This window comes from Octopus bimaculoides, chromosome 5, assembly GCF_046866305.1.
Source record: "Octopus bimaculoides isolate indiv1 chromosome 5, ASM4686630v1, whole genome shotgun sequence".
Lineage (NCBI taxonomy): Eukaryota > Metazoa > Mollusca > Cephalopoda > Octopoda > Octopodidae > Octopus > Octopus bimaculoides.
The window spans coordinates 104,522,398-104,544,746 of NC_142932.1; the positions used below are offsets into that span (position 1 = coordinate 104,522,398).

General features: G+C 35.5%; 1 protein-coding gene across 1 annotated transcript in view; it reads left to right on the forward strand.

The window, feature by feature from the left end:
• The window catches only part of LOC106874390 (uncharacterized), a 390,389-nt gene extending 370,413 nt beyond the window's left edge, over positions 1–19,976 (forward strand). Inside the window, exons 178-183 of the mRNA XM_089352838.1 lie at positions 2,876–2,953; positions 4,636–4,698; positions 6,857–7,072; positions 11,985–12,084; positions 16,973–17,118; positions 18,824–19,976. Of these exons, the coding sequence (XP_089208964.1) occupies positions 2,876–2,953; positions 4,636–4,698; positions 6,857–7,072; positions 11,985–12,084; positions 16,973–17,118; positions 18,824–18,881 (661 nt within the window). The 3' untranslated portion in view covers positions 18,882–19,976. The remainder of the gene's footprint in view (positions 1–2,875; positions 2,954–4,635; positions 4,699–6,856; positions 7,073–11,984; positions 12,085–16,972; positions 17,119–18,823) is intronic.
• Positions 19,977–22,349: the final 2,373 nt, after the last annotated feature.

Genomic DNA, 22,349 nt, shown 5'->3' on the forward strand with positions numbered 1-22,349 from the left:
TAGAGAGCAGTTGCCATATTCTATTCCATTACTGCCATCTCTGAAGAGAGTAGGGTTACATTATCAAACTGTTACCTAACATTCCGTTGAACCCTTAGTGCAAAACCGATTGGTAAGATCGGCTGTAATGGATATATGGATATATAATACTGTACACTTCGATTAATATATATATATATATATACCTGTATTTCAAAAGTCCAGCCTTGTTGCATTCTTTATCACACAGAATCTCCCTGAGAACTACATTAAGGGTACACATGTCTGTGGAGTACTCAGCCACTTGCACATTAATTTCACGAGCAGGCTGTTCCGTTGACCAGATCAACTGTAGATATATAAACATACATACATATATATATATATATACACACATTATATATACATATACGAGCTGATCCAAGGAACAGCCTGCTCGTGAAATTAACATGCAAGTGGCTGAGCACTCCAGAGGCACATGTACCCTTAATGTAGTTCTCGGGGGAGATTCAGTGTGACATACAGTGTGACAGGGTGGCCCTTTGAAATACAGGTACAACAGAAACAGGAAGATAGAGTGAGAGAAAGTTGTGGTGAAAGAGTACAGCAGGGTTCGCCACCACCCTCTGCCAAAGCCTCATGGAGCTTTGGGTGTTTTTGTTCAATAAACACTCACAACGCGCAGTCTGGGAATCAAAACCGCAATCCTACAACCACGAGTTTGCTGCCCTAACCACTGGGCCATTGCACCTCCACTATATATATATATATATATATATATATATATATATATATATATATATATATATATATATATATATATATATATATATATATATATATATATATATATATATATATATTTATATATATATATATATTTATATATATATATATATTTATATATATATATATATTTATATATATATATATATTTATATATATATATATATTTATATATATATATATATTTATATATATATATAAGATATATATTTATACATATACATATATCAGAACTCTGGAGCAATTTCTCTTTGGCCAATTTCGAACAGGAAGGACATTTGAAAGGCTACTCTTGTGCTTCAAAGATAAACTAAAAGACAATCAATCTGAAGCAATACAATATTCCCTTTCTTCTTGTTAGGAAGGAGTTGGTTTCTAACAAAGATACAAAGCTACACCACCAGAATCTAGATAACAAAAACAAAGTCACATTTTTTTAACTTGAGATAAGTCTTGTGTATTTTTACTGTTCCATTTACAGATTATGTGAAGGTGTGTGGCTTAGTGGTTAAGGTATTTGGCTCACAATCATAAGGACGTGAGTTCAATTCCTGGTGAATGCAGGACCTATTGCCAGTTCTGCTTCTCCTCAGTTCAAATATTTGAGCAAAGTCAACTCCATCATCAGGACCAGTTTTGTGCAAGTATGAAGGCACGCTAACAAAATCCCACTCCTATAAATGCAAACTTAACTTGTCATTATGATTTTGTGGCTCAGAGCAAAGCAGGCCTTGCTGTCCACTCAAGGAAACATGCAGTAAATGATCCACAAGTACTCAAGAGACACATGCATATCCATAGAACATGACAACAGCTTTATTTTACTGAACCCTCATTTGTTGTTCATGACAAGAGAATCTATTATCACCATATATATATATATATATATATATATATATATATATATATATATATATATGGCTCAGTGGTTAGAGCGTCAAGTTTATGATTGTGAGGTTGTGACTTTGATTCCCGGACCCGGCTGCGTGTTGTCTTCTTGAGCAAAACACTTTATTTCACGTTGTTCCAGTTAACTCAGCTGTAGAAATGAGTTGCAACATTACTGGTGTCAAGCTGTATCAGCCTTTGCCTTTCCCTTGGGTAATATCAGTGGTGTGATATGCATGGGTGACTGCTGGTCTTCCATAAACAACCTTGCCCAGACTTGTGCCTTGGAGGGGAACTTTCTAGGTGCAATCCCATAGTCATTCATGACTGAAAGGGGTTTCCTCTCTCTCTCTCTCTCTCTCTCTATATATATATATATATATATATATATATATATATATATAAATTGGTGTATCAAATCCTACCTCTTGTTTGTTCAACTCTCTTCTAGTTACCCATATTATGTCCCCTACCCAAACAGGTGTTACACAACTTTTTTACTTTTTTCTTGAACTACTTCAGTCGGAATATCCCTCTGGAATTTCCTCCTTATCCATGTTTTTTCTACAGTTTGCAACACTTCAGGAAGAAAATTAAGCATATTGTTTTTATTGTCCTTAGAGCGTTTGCAAAGTTTATAGAAGTAGTGATTCCTCCATACCAAGCCATTAAAAAAATATCCATCGATAATCTGTCAGCATAAGGACATAACTGTCTCTGAGTTATAATTTTAATATATTATTGGCAATTATTTTAATGATGGCCTTCTCATTAATAAGCTGAGTGGCTGTTAGTTCAGTAGCTGCAGACTCAACTCATGTGGATTCTCTATATGGTGTTTCAGGAAAAAAAAAAGAAAATTAATAGATAAATAAAAGCAAGATAATCATGACTGGAATGCCTTTGAGCCAGGTCTGACCTAGATCTAAATAATTCTGTTTTCATCTGTTTGTCAACCCTTGGTTGATTAAATGAAAGAGTATCTAACTTTATAAAACACTTGCTCTGACAATTTTTATACAAGTATTTCAATTTCCTTTGCCTCTAAACAAAAGTAGCATTAAAAAGTGACTGTGAAGCCATTAATAGATATTGAGTTCTGTTTTCAAATGTCCATTTTGGTAGGACTTTATTTTTCTTATAAATTTTTACTTTTTTCTGGTGATTTAAAAATTAAATTAAATTAATATTTCTTTATAAACAATTATTTCTCTTCCTTTAGGATTTTATCAGAGAAGATCAGCAATATTGTTCTGTTTGAAGATGTCCAGATAGCTTATGATGAAAATGGTAATGCTATGTAAGTATGATTCTTTCTCCCTATTATGGGTTTAAAATGCAATAAGGATTATAACAGTTGTAATAATTCTGTCTGTAGACCTCTATACCTGCAGTAAAGAGTAAGTAGAAAATATTGTTACTTATTCTACCATAAATAGAATTAATGAAATACCAAAAGCAGTTCCATTTGTCAATCAAAGCTAAATCCCCAAGAACACCCAGCTGTATTATATTGCATGTTACAATTAGCGTACTGATAAAACATTCAATTGTATGTATCATACAAGAAAAGGAATTCTTTGAATGATGGTTCTTGGTCAGAATTTCCAGCCATGAATTCAGATTGTCAATCAGCTGATCTACGAGGTCCATTGACTTTACATGTAAGTGGCTGAGTACTCCACTGATGCATGTACACTTAATATAATTCTCAAGTAGAATTGGCATGACATGATATGACAAAGATGGATCTTTGAATTACTGATACAATGTAACCAAAGGGCTTTTACATAGTCTCCATTGGACCAAATTTATTTACAAGGTATGAGCTTGTGATCCAAGGTAATAGTAGAAGAAATTTGCCCAGAATGAGTGACATGCGGTGGGACTGAACTCTGGGAAGCAAGTTTCCTAACCACACAGCAGTGCCTGTGTAATAAACAGCAGAATCCAGACAGACCAATGGTGGTCTATGTTGGCAAAATATTGGTAAAATTTATAGCTTCTTAACTTTAAACTGTTGTGAGAGAAGTTTACATTTTGGACAAAGAACATTGAATCCAAATTCTCAATGCTCCTTCTCCTGAGTAATTCCTCTCCCAACAGCATATGAACTTAAGAAATTATATCCATCTAATCATATATATATTATTTATACAGCATAATAAATTTAGTATAACAGCTAATTCATGTTGTTGAACAGTTACTACGTATAACACATTTTATGCACAACACAGTATAAATCAAAAGAAATGAAATAAATTTGAATATTACCAAGCCAAGTTATGACTGAACTAAAATTGTTATCATATTCCTTCCATCCTTTTTGACGTGAAAAAAAGGACGTGATGGAGTATTCTGATGGACCTTTTCATGGTTCATTGTCTACTCTTCTGAGATGTACTATTTATAATTTTCTCTTTTCCGTGGTTTGTTGAAGTACTTTCTTATTTAATACAAGCAAATATTCTTTAAGAACCACAAGCCTTTTGTTACCATATTTGTGTTGACATACACTGCCATTGTTTCAATTAATTTTGAAAATAATGAAAAATTTAGTAAACTAACTTTCATTATTGATCTGGTGCTTGAAACGTAACATGAAATTTTAATAGGTTTTAATTTAGATAATTTTAAGACAAAATGTTTTAATTTTAAAGCAAAATCATAGAATCAGGAGTAGTCTTATGTGGGTTGGTATTAAAAGAGTATCAAGAATTGTTTAAGATATGAAAACAAATCAGTGCTAAAGTATCACCAGTTAGAAGATTTCTTCTCTAGGTTTATTTAGCAAAAACAACAAGTGAGAAATTTAGCTTCCTAAACCATTGCTTGTTACATAGTAGTATGTAATTATGTTAATTTAATATTGTTTTATATATATTGAATTTATCATATTTTGTGTGAAATTACAGTAAAATTTAAATGCAAACATTTACAGTGCTGTTAACATAATTTTAATATTGTTCTTCTTCATTTCAGTTCTGATATAACTTTTGTCATAGCACAGCAAACAGTACCTCACCGACTCATTAATATACCCAGGTAAATTTCATCTTTTCCACTTGTAAAAATAGTCAGACAAAACACAAGCTTACTTGCAATTAGTTTGTCATGTGAAGTCATTTCCATATTTAGATTTTAAGTTAATAGTTGCTTTCTTTCTGAGGCATTCAGGGAAAATGATTAGCTTTCTTGAAGTAAGTATACAGCAAGATATAAGAACTTTTTATAAAGATTAAGAATCATATTTGTGTAAAAACATTACACTGATTACACCCTACATTTGTGAAGCTGTTGTGAATGTTTCAAATATAGATTAAAATATTGAATAATTCTAAATAATAGTTTAAAATCAAGTTGGTATTTTGTACAGATTTCTAAACTGCCACAAAATCTTCAGTCATGTTAAGTAAATAGATACAATGGCTTAAGTAAATATAATTTTACTGATTTTTTTCTTACCATATATACCTTCAAGAACCTGTCTGACAAGAATAGAATATATTGAGAGCTAACCAAGTAAATAGCATCATGGACTTTAATTTTCTTTTTCATAACTTGTAGTAGTTGTGTTGTTTTTTTTTGTTTTTTTTATTAAGTGGGATAGGTGGAAGGAAAACTTCTCATTTCTTTTTTGTTGAATATCGCCTCACAGATTTTCCTTATTGACACAAGTATGATAATCTTTATGTCATGCACAATTTAAAACATTCCATATTTGAAGCAAACTTAACCACTTGCTCTCTTATTCTTGTTTACTTATTACCTACCTCTCACTTCTTATAATCAATCTCTTTCTGCAACAAATCTTGTTCTCTTCTACAGAAATAGTTGACAGTGAATGCATTACTCATTCTAAGGTAGAATTAGTCACCTTTGATAGCAGTAACTTTACCTACAAGGGAAATTGTTGCTATACTGGTTTCAGATGCTTGTTTGAAGACAGGTGGCTTTCTTTTAGCTGATAGCCATTGATAAGAACACTTTTAAGTAAAACTTGTGCTTGAAAAGCAGAGTTAAAAAGAAAAAAAAACATCTAACAACATTATTGTGCTATTGATGAGCTGCTTATTTACTTCTAAAAAATTTGTTTACAAAACTTGACAAATTTTTCTCCAAGATAGAAAAATAATTTTCAATATATCAAATAATCATTACTGGTGGGTCTTTAGCATTCATATCACTCAAGGATAACACTAGATGGTAGGTCATCTTTTATTATAAATATTTTTTCATTTTCCTTTGGAAAATGTTTTTTAAATACTTCTCATGCAAAAAATTTCATTTAAAAATTTTTCCATCTGTGTCCTTCGTCAGTTAATTATTCAAATATATTGTACTCTTGCGCAATTGATATCATAATTATCCAATTTTGATACATTAGGTACTATTTAATGCTTTTGTGACCATATTTTTAATGAAATATGCAGCCTAATTAATTTTTTAAAATAAAAAAATAAGGGGGAAATTTAATAATATTACTTAAAAGATTCTTTCAAAAAATTATAATGGATTGTTTTAACTTAATTAGTTCCTCTTTAAAATAAAAAAGTTTTTGTGGTATAAAGTAGGTTAAAAAACAGTTAAAGTACTTTCTTTCCAAATTATTACCTTGCTAACATTTGAGGTTGAAGTGAAGGTACACTTTCTAGATTGTATATTCCATCATAAAGTAACATAAATATCTACGAAAATAGATAAATAACACCAGACTTTTGCAAAATGTGATGAGGGACTTTACACCTACATTACCCCTATGAAGGTCTATTGAATTTATTTGGTGTGACATCTCCTAAACGCGTCCATTACATTGAACAGATGAAGTGTTGCCAGAAGACAAATTTCTGTCATAACAAGGAACATGTTTTTTATATAATTTTATTCATGTCTAATGAGTTTTCATTATCCACAAGAATTTCATTTTTACCCCACTTGGGATAATTTACCCCAGTTTGTCAACCCCTGCATTAAAGTTAGTTCAGCTGCCTTGCATCCTCAACCTCTAAGTCACACAACAGAAACAACAAAATGATTAAAAATACCAAACTGTTACTCTTAAACCCTTTATCATAAGACTATATTGCATTCAATGTTTGTTCCCACTTCTCTCTCTCCCTCTTTCTCACCTTCTCACTCACTCCTCCCATTATATATACCTAAAAAAAAACTTGCTCAAAGAATAATTTCCTTTCATTTGCAGCAATGATAAGATTAGGGAGGAGTTTAACAAATTAGGAGATACTATCGGCGACATTGGATCTGTGATAACTACCTACCAACCTCAAAGGGCTGCAATGAAGACCAAAAGTTTTGTTTGGTGGATGGATGATCCTTGGGCTGCACTTGTTGCCTTGGCTGCAATCATTATTTTGCTCTGCCTCATAGGAATCATTGTTGTGTTATTTACATGGTCAAGGTAAGCCTTCACATTTTTCTTAATCTATTTCTATGTTTATTAAATATAAGACACTATTACACTACTTGAGATATTAGGCAGGTATATCAGAAATTTATCCTTCAGCTAGTTCATTTTTTCTTTTATTAATTTTTCTCAGAGGTCAGATAGAGTGAGTACAATGACAGAGTGATGTACAGTATATCTCGTGCTTTCTGGATGTTTCTCTACATTCTGAACTCAAATCCAACTTTTTTCTTTTATTCTTCTCTCTTTTCTTTCAATCTCTCTAAGCTTGATAAAAAATTAAAAAATTTTCATGCGCACCAGCATGACCGCAGCCACTTGACTGAAACACATAAATAAATATGTACCCCACCCTCTGACAAACTTTCCCCATGACTCATCTTCTCAACACCCCTTTCCCCACCGTCATGCTCATCAATCACTGCATTCCCCCTAATCTCTCTCACATACCTACCCGCATACAATATATCCCCATTGACTCTCCTCCCCACAACATATCTTCCCAACGCCCCCTCCCTCTACATGTGCCCACTCATTACACCTACTTCCATCTACCACTTTCCTTTCAAAATCTTGTGAACTCATGCACTCACCCTTTCCATCTCCAGCCAACTCACCATCACCACCATCTTCTTTCTTTCACTCTTCCCCCCCTCTCTCTAATCTCATTCTACCTGGAGCAGGAATGTCTCACCTCTAATGCAAGACTTCTTTTTTCTGTCCTTCCATTCTACCTCCCTCCATCTTAGTTGCAGGATTTTATCTTGCTAGTTACTTGGTGATCTCACTTCTGCTGATTCCACATAAAAAAGCACTCTGTACATTCTGTACACTCTCTTAAGTGGTTGGCATTAGGAAAGGCATCCAGCAATAGAACCAATGCTAAAATAGACAGCAAGGATTAGTGCAGTTTTCTGACATGCCAGTTCCTGTTGAACTATCAAACCTGTGCTGGCATAAAAAACAGATATTAAATGGTAATGATGATCTTTTCCATTTCTGTGTCATCAAGTTGCAAATGATCCCTGAGGATTTCTTTGATAAGCACTATGTCCCTTCATTTTCTTTATTCTTTTATTTTTCACTAGTTGAGTCCGAGTAAAGGGGCAGTACCCATGGCCTTTGCAGGCTTCTAACACCAGTGTGGTTGACATCTGTTGGAAAGACATAAACTGTGGAGATATTCCAGAGGGACGATATTCTGGGGAGGAAGAACTGGACAGTGTAGTTACTGCAGATCTAGTGGTGGGGGGAGGTCCACCCAACAAGGGTAACAAATTCTGGAGAGACGAGTGACTCAGGGATGTCTGAGTGGTGGAGGTATCAGATCAGATAGCTTAAAGAAGCAGAGGTCATTATAGTAGCAATAGAAAAGACAGAAAGAAAGGAGACAGCAGGCTTGTGGGCCAGGGGCTGGAATCTATCCATTAGTGGTTGACTGCCAATCAGGTTCAGTTGAGTGACCTTTCTCTTGATGTGATCCAGGATGTCTGTGTACATAGCAGTAACATTGTCTCAGATATGGGTACAGTACTCCATTGTGGAGTACTGATTGGGATGGAATTTGCAGGAATGAATAACAAAGTACTTTCCCCATGGTAGTTATTCAGGTATTTTTTACAAGACACCATCTTGTCTAAAGTTAGCAAACATTTAACTCAGAATGTAAAGGGCCAGAACTAATACAGCATATCATTTTGTCTAACAATTATACCTCTCCACCACCCTTATAATAATAATAATAATAATAATAATAATAATAATAATAATAATAACAACAATAACCCTTTCTACTATAGGGACAAGTCCAGCAATTTTAAGGGAGGGAATAAGATGATTACATTGATTCTAATGCTTATATGGTACTTATTTTATCACTCCTGAAAGCATGAAAGGGAGAGTCAACCTTGGTGGAATTTGAACTCAGAACATAAAAAGCCAGAAGAAATGCCACTACGAATTTTGTCTGATGTGCTAATGATTCTGCTGGCTTGCCATTTCAATAATAATAATGATAATAATAGACAAGATGAAGAGTGTGATGTGATTGCATTAAATATTTTATTGGTTGAACAATATTTCGACAGCAAACCTGTCTTTGTCAAGTTCAAAATAAAAAGTGATAAAAATTCAAAATTATAGAAATTCAAATCTGAAGTATGAATGAGAGCAACCAGCGTCTACACGTTGATGGAATGACAAAATGTTTGGCAAGTTCTGTTATTGTGCCTGACATGCTTCAAATGGCTGCAATTTTGATAAAGACTTGAAAGTGCATATTCTCAGAAAATATTCTGAATCTGCTGCCCTTTCAATACTCAAAATGCATGAGGAGAAATATGCTTGTGGGTAACTAACATCACACCCTGAAAGAATTAATAAAACGACAGGAGAATATCATCAAATTTACACAAAACTGTTTGATTCAATATTCTTCTTTGAAGCTTAAAAACTAATGATGTCATTCCATCAACATGTGGATACTGGCTGCTTTCATTCATACTTTAGATTTGAATTTCTATAATTTTGAGTTTTTATAACTTTTTATTTTGAACTTGACAAAGACAGGATTGCTGTCGAAATATTGTTCAACCAATAAAATATCTAATGTAATCACATTATACTCTTCATCTTGTCTGTTTACCTTTGTGAAAAGTTACATCAATCCTTTCAAAATATAATAATAATAATAATAATCTAAGCAGTTAATATGTGGGCGATAGCATCACTTTGGTATGGAGCAGGAACTATAAAATGGCAAAAGAGAGAAGTGAAGAAAATGGATACCAAGACCAGAAAAATGTTAACAGTACACAGCACAGAGCCTTCCACTCTAAGAGTGACACTGATAGGCTGTACTTGTTCAGAGGAAAGGGTGGGAGAGGTTTGATTAGTTGCCAGGACTGTATCAGAGCAGAGGAAAACAGCACATTGTAAGCAGATGCCCGAAATTGGCACAATGTGAATACAAAAGGTACCATGACAATGTGGCAAGAATGATCCATTGGGAGCTCTGTGGAAATCATGGCCTACAAAGAGCCATGGTATAAGAAAACTCCAGAAGGAGTCACCAAAAATGAGAATTGCAAAATCCTGTGGGATGCAATGATCCAGTGTGATCACCTAACCAGACATCGGAAACTGGACATTGTTGTGGTGAATAAAAAGAAAGAATATGTATGATAATCAACATAGCATGTCCCAGTGACAACAGGATCAATGTGAAAGAAGAAAAGATAAACAACTATGATGATTTGAAGTGAGAAATATGAAGGTTGTGGTCAATGAGGGAAGTAGATGTGATACCAATAGTAATTGGTGCACTTGGAAGTATCAGCACTCAACTACTAACATGGCCAAAAAAGATTGGTGCAAGTGTGAAAGTAGAACACCTACAAGAATCAGCATTGCTTGGAACTGCAAGAATTCTTTCCAGGGTTTTTGAAGTATGATCAGTAAACAAGTGTTACCTTAGTCTGCTGGCTGTGGACAGCTGACACTTTCCATCATACTCAGCAAAATAAGCTATGAGTTTTCATATAATAATAATAATAATAATAATCTTTTCTACTAAAGGTACAAGGCCTGAAATTTTGGAGGAGAGGACTAGTCAATAACATTAACCCCAGTGTTTCACTGATACTTAATTCCTCAACCCTGAAAGGATGAAAGGCAAAGTTGACCTCAGTGGAATTTGAACTCAGAACATAGCGGCAGGCGAAATACCACAAAGCATTTCACCTGGTGTGCTAACAATTCTGCCAGCTCGCTACCTTAATAATAATAATGGCAACAACAATAACAGTTGATAGAGACAGAAGCACTTATATGTGCAGCACAAGAACAAGCATTGAAGATGAACTATGTAAAGTGCAGAATTGACAACACAACTGAGAGCAACAGATGCATAGTGAATGCCCAAAATTGACACAGGATGAATACACCAGAAAACATAACAATTTTGCAAGAAAGATCCATTGGGAGCTATGTGGAAATTATGGTCAACAAAGAGCAAAGATGTGGTATGACCAAATCCCAGAAGTTACTGTGAATGAGGATTACAAAATCTTGTGGGATGCAATGATTCAGTGTGACCATCAGGTCAGGCAAAAGAAACCTGATATTGTTATGGTAGACAAAAAAGATTTAAAAAAACATGCTTGGTAATCGACAATAGTATGTCCTGGTGACAGAATCAAAGAGAAAGAAGAGTAAAAAGTAACTATGCAGTTTGTAGACAATGAAGTGAATGGACATGAAACCAGTAGTAAGTGGCACGCTTGGACGTAATAGTACTCAACTACCAACATGGCTCAAAAAGATTGGTACAAATGTAAAGATGGAACACCTACAAAACTCAGCATTGCTTGGAACTGCAAGAGTTCTCTACAGGGCTCTTGGAGCATGATCAGTAAACGAGTGTCATCTTAGTCTGTTGCTGTAGGCAGCTGATACATTCAGTCACACCCAGCAAAACAAATAATAATTCTTTCTACTATATCGCACAAGGCCAACAATTTTGTGGGAGAGGATAAGTCAGTTACATCAACTCCAGTTCTTGACTAGAACTTATTTTATTGACCCTGAAGGGAAGGAAAGGCAAAGTCAACCTTGACAGAAATTTTTTTTTCTACTCTAGGCACACAACGCCAAAAATTTGATGGGAGGGGTCCAGTTGATTAGATCGACCCCAGTACACAACTGGTACTTAATTTATCGATAGTGTATAACTATATGTGTGTGAAAGGTGATTCTGTTGGTGCATTCATAATGTTAAATAAAAAAATTAAATTAAGAAATTGATATGTTTGTTCTTTAAAAAAAAAAACGATTATCTTGACTAATACAGAAACATCACTCATAACATTTAGATGGAAAAACTCTAGTAATCTTTAATTATTTGCAGGTATACTAAATATTTGAACCAATATCGAATACATCATCTGGCAAATGAACCAACAGATTTTGTGGAACCACCAAACTTCTTAAAAGATTTCGAAACACAAGTAAATACACATATTCACTTGATCTTTTTTTTAATTGTTTTTGTTGTTATTTAGATATTATGCAAGAATTACATATTTACATTCCATTTGTTCTTGTAATTTAATGTTGTCCATTTTTCCAGGTATGGGTTTAGATGGAGATTTATTTCTGATAGGATTTTACAAGTGGGTGCTCTTCCTATCACCAACCCATACCAGTTTTTCTAGAAGGAGATATTTTTATTCCACAGGTCTTTGAAAGTGCAGAGCAATCTGTCACAAGGAAAGTTAATATCAGCCCCACTTTAATCCAGCAGTGACAAGCATGGGCTATTTAAACATTGACACATACATTCAGCCATGCACACACACACACACACACACACACACACACACACACACACACATTGTAAAGTGGTTGGTGGTAGGAAGGGCACCCAGCCACAGAAATGATATCAAAACAGACATTGGAGTTTAATAATAGCCCTGTGGTTTGATGGATCCTTTCAAGTTATCCAACCCATGGAAAACGACGAGGGTTCCATTTGATCCAATCAATGGAACAGCCTGCTCGTGAAATTAACATGCAAGTGGCTGGGTACTCCACAGACATGTGTACCCTTAATGTAGTTCTCGGGGAGATTCAGTGTGACACAGAGTGTGACAAGTCTGGCCCTTTGAAATACAAGTACAACAGAAACAGGAAGAAAGAGTGAGAGAAAATTGTGGTGAAAGAGTACAGCAGGGTTCACCACCACACCCTGCTGGAGCCTCGTGAAGCTTTTAGGTGTTTTCGCTCAATAAACACACACAATGCCTGGTCCAGGAATCAAAACCATGATCCTATTGCTGCAAGTCCATTGCCCTTACCACTGGGTCATTGTGCCTCCACAGAGATGATTATGTGTGTGTGTATATATATGTGTGGGTATATATATATATATATATATATATATATATATAGACAAAATGCCTCCAAACATTTTATTCAGTGTACTAATGGTCCTGCCAGCTCACTTCCTTAGTAATAACAATAATAAAAAGGAAGGTGGAGGAGGGTTAATATCAGTAGAAGACTACATGGAGTTAGCTGGAGTAGATATAGACTCTTATGTAGCTAATAGGGAAGAAAATTTATTAAGAGTTGCTATAGTCATGGCAAGACATAGGGAAACCAAAAACGAAGTTAAAACCAGAAAAAAGAACAAAAGTAGGTTATGCAAATCAAAAGAGGAAAGTGTTGCTCATATAGTAAATGAATGTAGCATGCTGGCACAGAAAGAATATATGAAACAACATGACAATCTAGGGAGGGTGATCCACTGGGAGTTATGTAGAAAGCTAGGATTTGACCATCCTGATAAATGGTATGAACATGAACCTAGTAAAGTATGAGAAAGTAAGAAATATAAGATGTGGGACTTTAACATTCAGACTCACAGAGTAATAGAAGCTAGAAGGCCTGATTTAGTAGTAGTAGATAAAGAGAATAAAAAGGGTCAGATAATTGACTTTACAGTCCCAGATGATGAAAAAAACTGATCTGAGGTATAGAAAAAATAGCAAAGTACCAGGACCTAGCCATTGAATTACAGAGACCATGGAAAGTGTGGGTAAAATGTATCCCAGTAGTTCTAGGTGCATTAGGAATTATATCTAAAGATTTGAAGAGATGCACAGAAGAGTGTGTATTTCTCCCCCATCAACACTTGACAACTCGTGCTGGTGTGTTTTATTATCCCTGTAACTTAGCACTTTAGCAAAAGAGACCGATAAAATACATACCAGGCTTAATAAAACAAACAAACATAAACATAAAGGGGTAACTTCATTCAACTAAAATTTTTCAAAGCAGGGCCCCAACACAGTCAGTCTAATTACTGAAAAAAGTAATGGAACAGCCTGCTCGTGAAATTAACATGCAAGTGGCTGGGTACTCCACAGACATGTGTACCCTTAATGTAGTTCTCGGGGAGATTCAGTGTGACACAGAGTGTGACAAGTCTGGCCCTTTGAAATACAAGTACAACAGAAACAGGAAGAAAGAGTGAGAGAAAATTGTGGTGAAAGAGAAAATTGTGGGGAGGAGAAAAAAAGAGATAAGATTTTGGAATGGTAAGCTTAGAAGCTAAATTTTAGGGTATGTGTGCTAAGCAGAGTCTGTCACAAAAAATACCATCAAATATTGAGTTCTTGTTGGTAATTAAGTTGCTTAAATCAACACTTTAAAGCTAAAGTAATTTTAACCTAAATTACTGATCCAGTTTTCTACATCCCGAGAATGATATCTATTTAATTAGGCTATACCAATAGAGAAGAAACCTGTTAGCTTTTATTTCAGAGATGTCACAATTTCATGTTGTAATGTTGGTCTTGTTGATTCATTTCTTAAGCCATTTATAATAGTTGAAAAACCAGTTCAACTTGTTTGATGTTTATAGACTATTTTAGGAAAATAGTCTGGTTTATTTATCTTATCTAGTTTATTCTATTCAGCTATGTGTTTGTTTCTACTTTTTTGGCCTTTATTAAATTCTAGATTTAAGAAATCTTGCAAAACAAGATTTTTGATAGCTTTTTTTTTTTTTTTTTTGTATCAAGGATTTTAATTTTCCATCTATACAATGCCCAATGCTATAAATAGGGGCATTTTTATGTCGTAGTTTCTTCCTTTTTCTTTTCTTCCCTTGAGTTCTGCCAGAGGCTATGGCCATACTGGGGCACCACCATTTCAGGAGGGGAACTCGTGTCAGAGAATGAAAGGTTAGAGGTACCTCAGATATAAATTTGTCTAAACGTTCTTGGAACACATCCATATCTACTCTTTGTAGATCTCTGAGGCTTTTTTGCAAGGTACTGAAAAGTTGGAACCTTTGAATCCTAAGCTGTTACAGTATTAGATCCTTAGTCTGGATGCAAAAGGCAGGATCTTTGGTGCTATACATTCTTCATGTGTAATGTTATGGATAAAAATATGGTAGAACAGACAAAAAATGGTGTTTATTTGCATTCTTTTACTGAGTTTGAATCCCATCAAGGTTGATCTCTTTTAATCTTATGAGATCAATAAAATAAGAATCATTTAAATAGTCTTGCCTATCACTAATCTTTACCTGTTTCCATGCAAGGTAATTGGAAATGAATAACACCACTTATACGACAGTGATACTCATTTACAACAATCATGCGAAGTCAAGACAAGGAGACGCAAACACATCATGCATTTGTTTAACATCTGATTTTCCATGCTAGCATGGCTTGAATGAGAATTCATTTTGCGTGAGGATTTTACAACCAGATGCTCTTTCTATCACCAACACTTACCTGTTTTTCGGGTATGGGATTTTATAATCCAGAAGTCTTCAAAAGAGCAGAATCCATTCATTATGTTAAGGAAAGCCAGCATCGGCACCACTTTGCTCAAATGGTGACAAGCAAAATATCAACATTCAAACACACACATACATACATACACACATAAATATATCATCAATGTTCATATTGGACAGTTTGACAGGATCTGATGGGTCTGAAAACTGTACCAAGTTCCAGTGTCTGCTTTGACATGATTTCTACAGCTGGTTACCCTTCCTAATACCAATCACTTTACAGTGTGTAGGGGGTACTTCTTTTTTTCTTGTGGCACCAGCACAAGTGAGGTCATCATGCAGCTTGCAAGACTAAGATCACCTTCAACTGAGTAGGGCTACAGAAGAGAGGGTGATAGCTTTATTATGGAACGAGGAGTCAAAGTGTGAGAGAGGCATGGCTGCGTGGTAAGAAGTTTGCTTCCCAACCACATGGTTCCGGGTTCAGTCCCACTGCGTGGCACTTTGGGCAAGTGTCTTCTACTATAGTTTTGGGCTAACCAAAGCCTTGAGTGTATTTGGTTGACAGAAGTGGAAAGAAACTAATCGTATATATATATATATATATATATATATATATATATATACATATGGGGGGGGGGTCTAGCAAAATAGACTGATAGAATTAGTACTGAGCTTAAAAAAAAAGGATAAGTACAGGGGTCAATTCATTTGACTAAAAATTCTTCAGGGTAGTGCCCCAGGATGGCCTCAGTCTAATGACTGAAACAAGTAAAAGATAAAACATAAATAAGTGTGTGTGTGTATGTATTACAAGTCCAACAGCTAATGGAGGAGGCTCGCTGATCTAGGGATATAATTCTCACTTATGTATGTATGTACATTGGGCTTAATACAGTTTCTGCCCATTAATTCCCATGGCATTGGTTTGCCCAGAGTGGTAGTAAAATACATTCCCCAAAGAAGTCATACAGTGAGACTGAACCCTAAACCCTTAACTACAAAGTGGAATTCTTAACTGCACATTATAGTCCTTAATTTTATAACTGTAACTTATAGTGCATTTCTGTTATCTTATATTTCCTTTGACATTGATGTAGCAGATTTCAAAATCTGAATTTTATACCAAAAATAAAACACAAGAGCACTCAGAGCACAAATCTCAGCCAAGGCAACACCAACGTCCTCTCAATGATTAGCCAGAGATGATTTTTAAAATGAGAATATCTGAAATAAACTTGAATCCTCTTACAAATGAGAATACTAAAAATGAACCTGACTGCTCTCAAAAATTAAGTAAAAAAACATGAAAAATAATCCAGAATTTTTTTCCAGTACTGGATCGATTCTAAAATCTAATCAGTTTGTGCCAGTCGTGAAAGTTTCATTCGAATCAATCCAGCAGTTCTTGAGATATCTTGTCCATGGACAAACAAACAACTGAAAACAATACCTCTGCTTTCGCTAAGGTGGAGGTAATTAGTTCTGTAATCTTTGCTTCTTTTTCGAAAAGGTTAAAAGTATTTTTCTTAAATTAAAGCTTAAATAGTTACAGTTGATTTGTATTACTTTCTTTTCAGTCACTAAATATGTATGTGCCACCTGATGAAGCCGAGCGGGACCTTGGTGAAATCAACATGACATTTGAAGGGGACACACTGCGACGGGTGGAACATCAGGGTGCAGATCCTGGTGTTGCCTCAGCTGTAAATCCATTATTTAACAAGTGAGTATACTGTTCAAACACAATCATGAGATAGTGAGTTCAATTCCCAGACCAGGTTGTTCTTGAGCAAGACACTTTATTTCACCTTGCTCCAGTTCACTCATCTGTAGAAATGAGTTGCGACGTCATTGGTGCCAAGCTGTGTCAGTCTTTGCCTTTCCCTTGGATAACATCAGTGGCGTGCAGAGGGGAGGCTTGTATGCATGGGTGACTGCTGATCTTCCATAAAGAACCTTGCCTGGACTTGTGCCTCAGAGGGGAACTTTCTAGGAGCAATCCCATGGTCATTCATGACTGAAGCGGGGTCTTTACCTTTTTACACTGTTCAGATTTTCAATAATCCTGTGTAACAAGATAACAATCATCTCTCTTACCAATTAAATTCTTAGAGAAATCCCAAGATATTAAACTGTTTTCTTCTCTTCCTTTCTTATGTCATCAAAACAAAACTAATTTCAAGGCAAGCTACCATGGTTGATTAGTTCTTGAGATGTAGTTAGTCAGTCAACTAAATAGAAAATATTTTGTATCCTGCGTCCCCCAGTGCTCTGGTTTGCCAACCTGTAAATTCCCATCATATAGAGTTAGAGATCGCAACCATAAAAAAAAGAGGCATTATATAAATGGTGTATCATCATCATCATCATCGTTTAACGTCCGCTTTCCATGCTAGCATGGGTTGGACGATTTGACTGAGGACTGGTGAAACCAGATGGCTACACCAGGCTCCAATCTGATTTGGCAGAGTTTCTACAGCTGGATGCCCTTCCTAACGCCAACCACTCCGAGAGTGTAGTGGGTGCTTTTACGTGCCACCGGCACAAAGGCCAGTCAGGCGGTACTGGCAACGGCCAAGCTCAAAATGGTGTATTTTACGTGCCACCTGCATAGGAGCCAGTCCAGCGGCACAAGTGCCAGGAAGGCGACGTTGGTAACGATCACGATAAGTTGTCAGGTTGACTTGCTCCAGATATAATGCAATGAGGGAGCACCCATGTGGTCATTAATCTTGCTAGAAATGGCTACCAAATCCTCTTTAGAAAACAAACTACTGTCTTAAAAAAGCAAAAGCATTAGACCAGAGGTTCTCAACCATTTTTTACATATGGACCCCTTTGATTCCTATTTCACTCAGAAGGACCCTCATAGCCATTTGATATTTTTAAAAATCTTATTGTATTTTTTATAATTGAATATTAAGAATTGTATAAAAATTGTTAAGATTTTGTATATTTTGGACATATAACCAATTTATTGCATATAAACTTTACTGGTCTGAAGCACAGTTTTTTCATGGCCCCTGAAAAATTTCTGTGGACCCCCAATTTACTAGATTGTATCCATGGGACCCTCAAAAATTTTATATGGTCCCCGAGGGTCCATATGGACTGCGGTTGAGAACCCCTGCATTAAATAATGTTGTCTAAATCTACACAATAAAAGAGTTAGTCATGGTTGGGACACCTCTGATGATACATCAGCTCAATCAAAGCTTGCCAACATATATAAAGATACAATGTTTTCAGGAGTTGTGAAGCTCTTTGTCATCTTGCAGCAGATATTTTTACTGTTTGCAAGTATTTGTGATTTCAATGACTACAGTGCCAACAACAATAAATAAGCTGTCCCCACTTTTTTTTTCACCTTCTAATGAACAAACATTTTGAAAGTAACCATAACAAATGTTTTTACTCTTAATTTTCAGCCAACCTCAAGACACGCAGCAGAAAACTGGCTTTACAGAGACCACAACTATACTTTAATTGCTCATTCTCTTTAAGGACACTATATCAAAAATGTTAAAACTTAAGAATTATCATTTTTTTTTTTTTTTTTGCCTCTAATTACAATATTTTTTCATACTAGAAATAAATATAACAATTAACCTAAGTAAGAGCTAAACTAAACATATTTATATACAAGGCTTTCCTAATGTTTTATAATCAACATGGCTTGAATTCCACAAAATGTTTATATATTTTTTATTTATTTTTCTCTTTTGATAAAAATTATCATGCATAACTGAATAGTACAACTCAATTTTAGAAATGGACTAAATTAGAAATAAATTAGGAATACTAATGTTTATGAATGTATCTAATGATCATGAGTGAAAATAACAAGTTTTAATTTAAAAGAAAGAAAAAAACAGTTTCGTATGGTTACAATGACATTAAATAATAAGAACTATCATTAAAAAAAAAAAAAATTTAAAGCTATCTTAAAAGTGGCTCAAATTTAAAAGCAAAAATCAAATTTGGATGCACGTAAAGACTATGACTCTCGCAGGATATTGGTCAGTCTTAAAAATTTTAATCTTTCAACACACTTTATAAGTAAGACTGCAGGCTGATGTCACACCTGACAGTGGAGTACTCAGCAATGTATTTCGCCATTTCTCAATGGAAATGAAAGAACACTCTAAATGTTGTTGTAAGTTAGTCCTTCTGAGATTGACTGCTTAGTAACACTCATGGAAACAAATCCCAAATTCTACAAACTAATTACACATTCATGATTTTGTTAACTGTTTCAAAAATTCTGTGCTTCCAATATTTTTATATCTTATTACACAGATTTACTTTTCTAAAGTTATGTATAATTATTTTAAAATTCAAGTTGTGATAATAATTGCAAATAAACAAAAAAAAAAAAAAAGTAATATATTTTTTAAAAGTCAAACCAACTGGTTCTTCTACAAAAATGGAAACAACCCCACCCAAAAAAAAAAAATAATAAATAACCCTTTCTGAAGTAACACCAAACTGTAAATATTTTCAACTTTGAGCAAATATTTGAAGTAAAAAAATATAGTTCTGTTAACATTTGTTTTATATAATAAATAATAATAAAATATATCTGACGTGTTATTCTTTAATTATGTTGTCCAAATAAGAACATTGCCAAGTTATTGTAAAATATAGTTCAATGTAGAGGTTGCAGTAGATATGTGAGGGCATTGACGGCGATAACAGGTAAGCAAGGAATCTATGATGGAGAGCAGTACAAGGAAGGGAGACAAGGGACATAGAAAGGACGCGATTGGTAGAGACAGTAGGAGGGGGAAGGGGAGAAGGTAACTGAGAGAGACAGGGGATGTAGTATGTGCCTATTCTGCTCTCAGGTGAAAGTGGAAATGATGAATGTTAGGCGATGGATTGTAGGTAGGGAGTAAAGGTTGATGGCAGTAAGCATTATCAAGGTGATTTTAGGACCAGGCACAATGCTTGAAAGGTTCTCGGCCGCTTTACCTCCGTGAGGCCCAACGTTCAAAGGTGGCACATAAAAAAAAAATCAGCTTTTGAACGTCAGGCCTCATGGAGGCAAAGTGGTGAGTACCTTTCAAGCATTGGGCCTGGTGGAGGCAAAGTGACTGACTTCTTTTTGAGAGCTGGGCCTCATAGAAGCAAAGTGGCTGAGTTCCTTTCAAGTGTTGGGACTCATGGAGGCAATGACCAAGACCTTTGGCATTACGTTCTGCTTGAGAAGAAGACCCATCAAGCTGAGCAAAATCGCAGTCATGGCAGATACCAGTGTCACACAAATGGCACCCATTATACTCTCAAAGTGGTTGGCATTAGGAAGGGCATCCAGCCGTAGAAAACCATGCCAAATCAGACTCAATCCTGGTGCAGCCTTCCAGCGTGCTAGCCCAGTCAAACCGTCCAACCCATACCAGCATGGACAACAGACGTTAAATGATGATGACGACGATGATGAATTCTGCTGTGGTAGACGAATCTTCTTGAGTACAGAAAAGCACCAGATACCTTGGTCCTTTATCATCTCCTTACATAAGGCAGTGTCTTGAGATTGGCCTCCAGTATTTTGTCCCATGTCTTCTTGTGTTTCCCCTCTTCCACAAGTTCCATCCACTTAGAGATCAGCACTTCTTTATATAACTCTACACATTCATATCCACCACATGACCAAACTAGCATAATCTTCTCTTTTGCATACTGCATCTAATTCCCCTTATGCCCAACTTCCCTCTCAATTCACGGGTGTCCTGTCACTTAAGTACACTGACAATGCACATCCAGCAAAGCATACCAGCTTCATTCCTGTCTAGTCTTCACATGTTCTCTGCATGTAGCATTGTTGTCCATACACATACATCATCCAATCTTCCTTTCACTGAGAGAGACTTGGTTGCCAACAGAGGAAAAAAACTCTCTGAACTTTCTCTATCCAATTATTCTAACAATTACACCTTTGGTGCATCCTCCTCCACTGCTAATTAGGTCACCTACGTAGCAGAAATTATTTACTGCTTCTAGAGAGCCTCCAGGACATTTGAGAAAATCAATTTCCCATGTGTCTGTAGACATTATGGCTCCTGTACATCTTCCATATACAAACACTACTTTTTCTCTTGCTTACACACCTGGAATTTCTTTTCTAGTTGTTATAGATTCTGCTATAAAAGCAAGATCAGCATATAATAATTCTCAAGGGCTTCCAATCTTAAATTTATTCCTCTGTTTGGTTTGAAATTTTGCAATTTTATAAATTTAGAATGATGAATAAAATACTTGCAAAACTTGTTCACATTTGTGATTCCAAGTGAGTCACTGGTATTTTTGATGGTATTACACAAGTTGCAACATTACAGATGGAAAGACGAATAAGTTTTTTGCTTATGTTGTAGCAGTCTTGCATTGTTCAGTTAGATGGGAACGTTCACTGCAGGGGCATTGCTGGCATCTGAATTGAAGTGATTCTTCCTATGTGAGGATAGTTATCATTTACAGAAATACTGGCAGCTACCATAACAATCTCAGAAGTGGCAGAACCATGAAAACAAACAAAAATGTCAAGAGAAGACATTCATTCACAGACTGTTAGCGGTCAATCTGCCAAGACTGCAGCTGATCAAAATGTATGGACATGCACAAGTTCCATAACATTCCTAACCACAGAATGGTGGAAGTCAGCTATCTAATGATAGCAGTTGACCAGAAGGCCTGAACCCACACAAGTTCCATTACCGGTGGCAGCAAGGTGGGGAACAGGCAGAACTGTTAGCATGCCAGAGAAAATATTTAGCGGCATTTCATTCATCTTTATGTTCTGAGTTCAAATTAGGAAACTATTCATCATCATTTAACGTCCGTTTTCCATGCTGGCATGGGTTAGATGGTTTGACTGGAACTGGTAAGCCGGAGAGCTGCACCAGGTTCCAGTCTGATTTGGCATAATTTCTATAGCTGGATGTCATTCCTAATGCC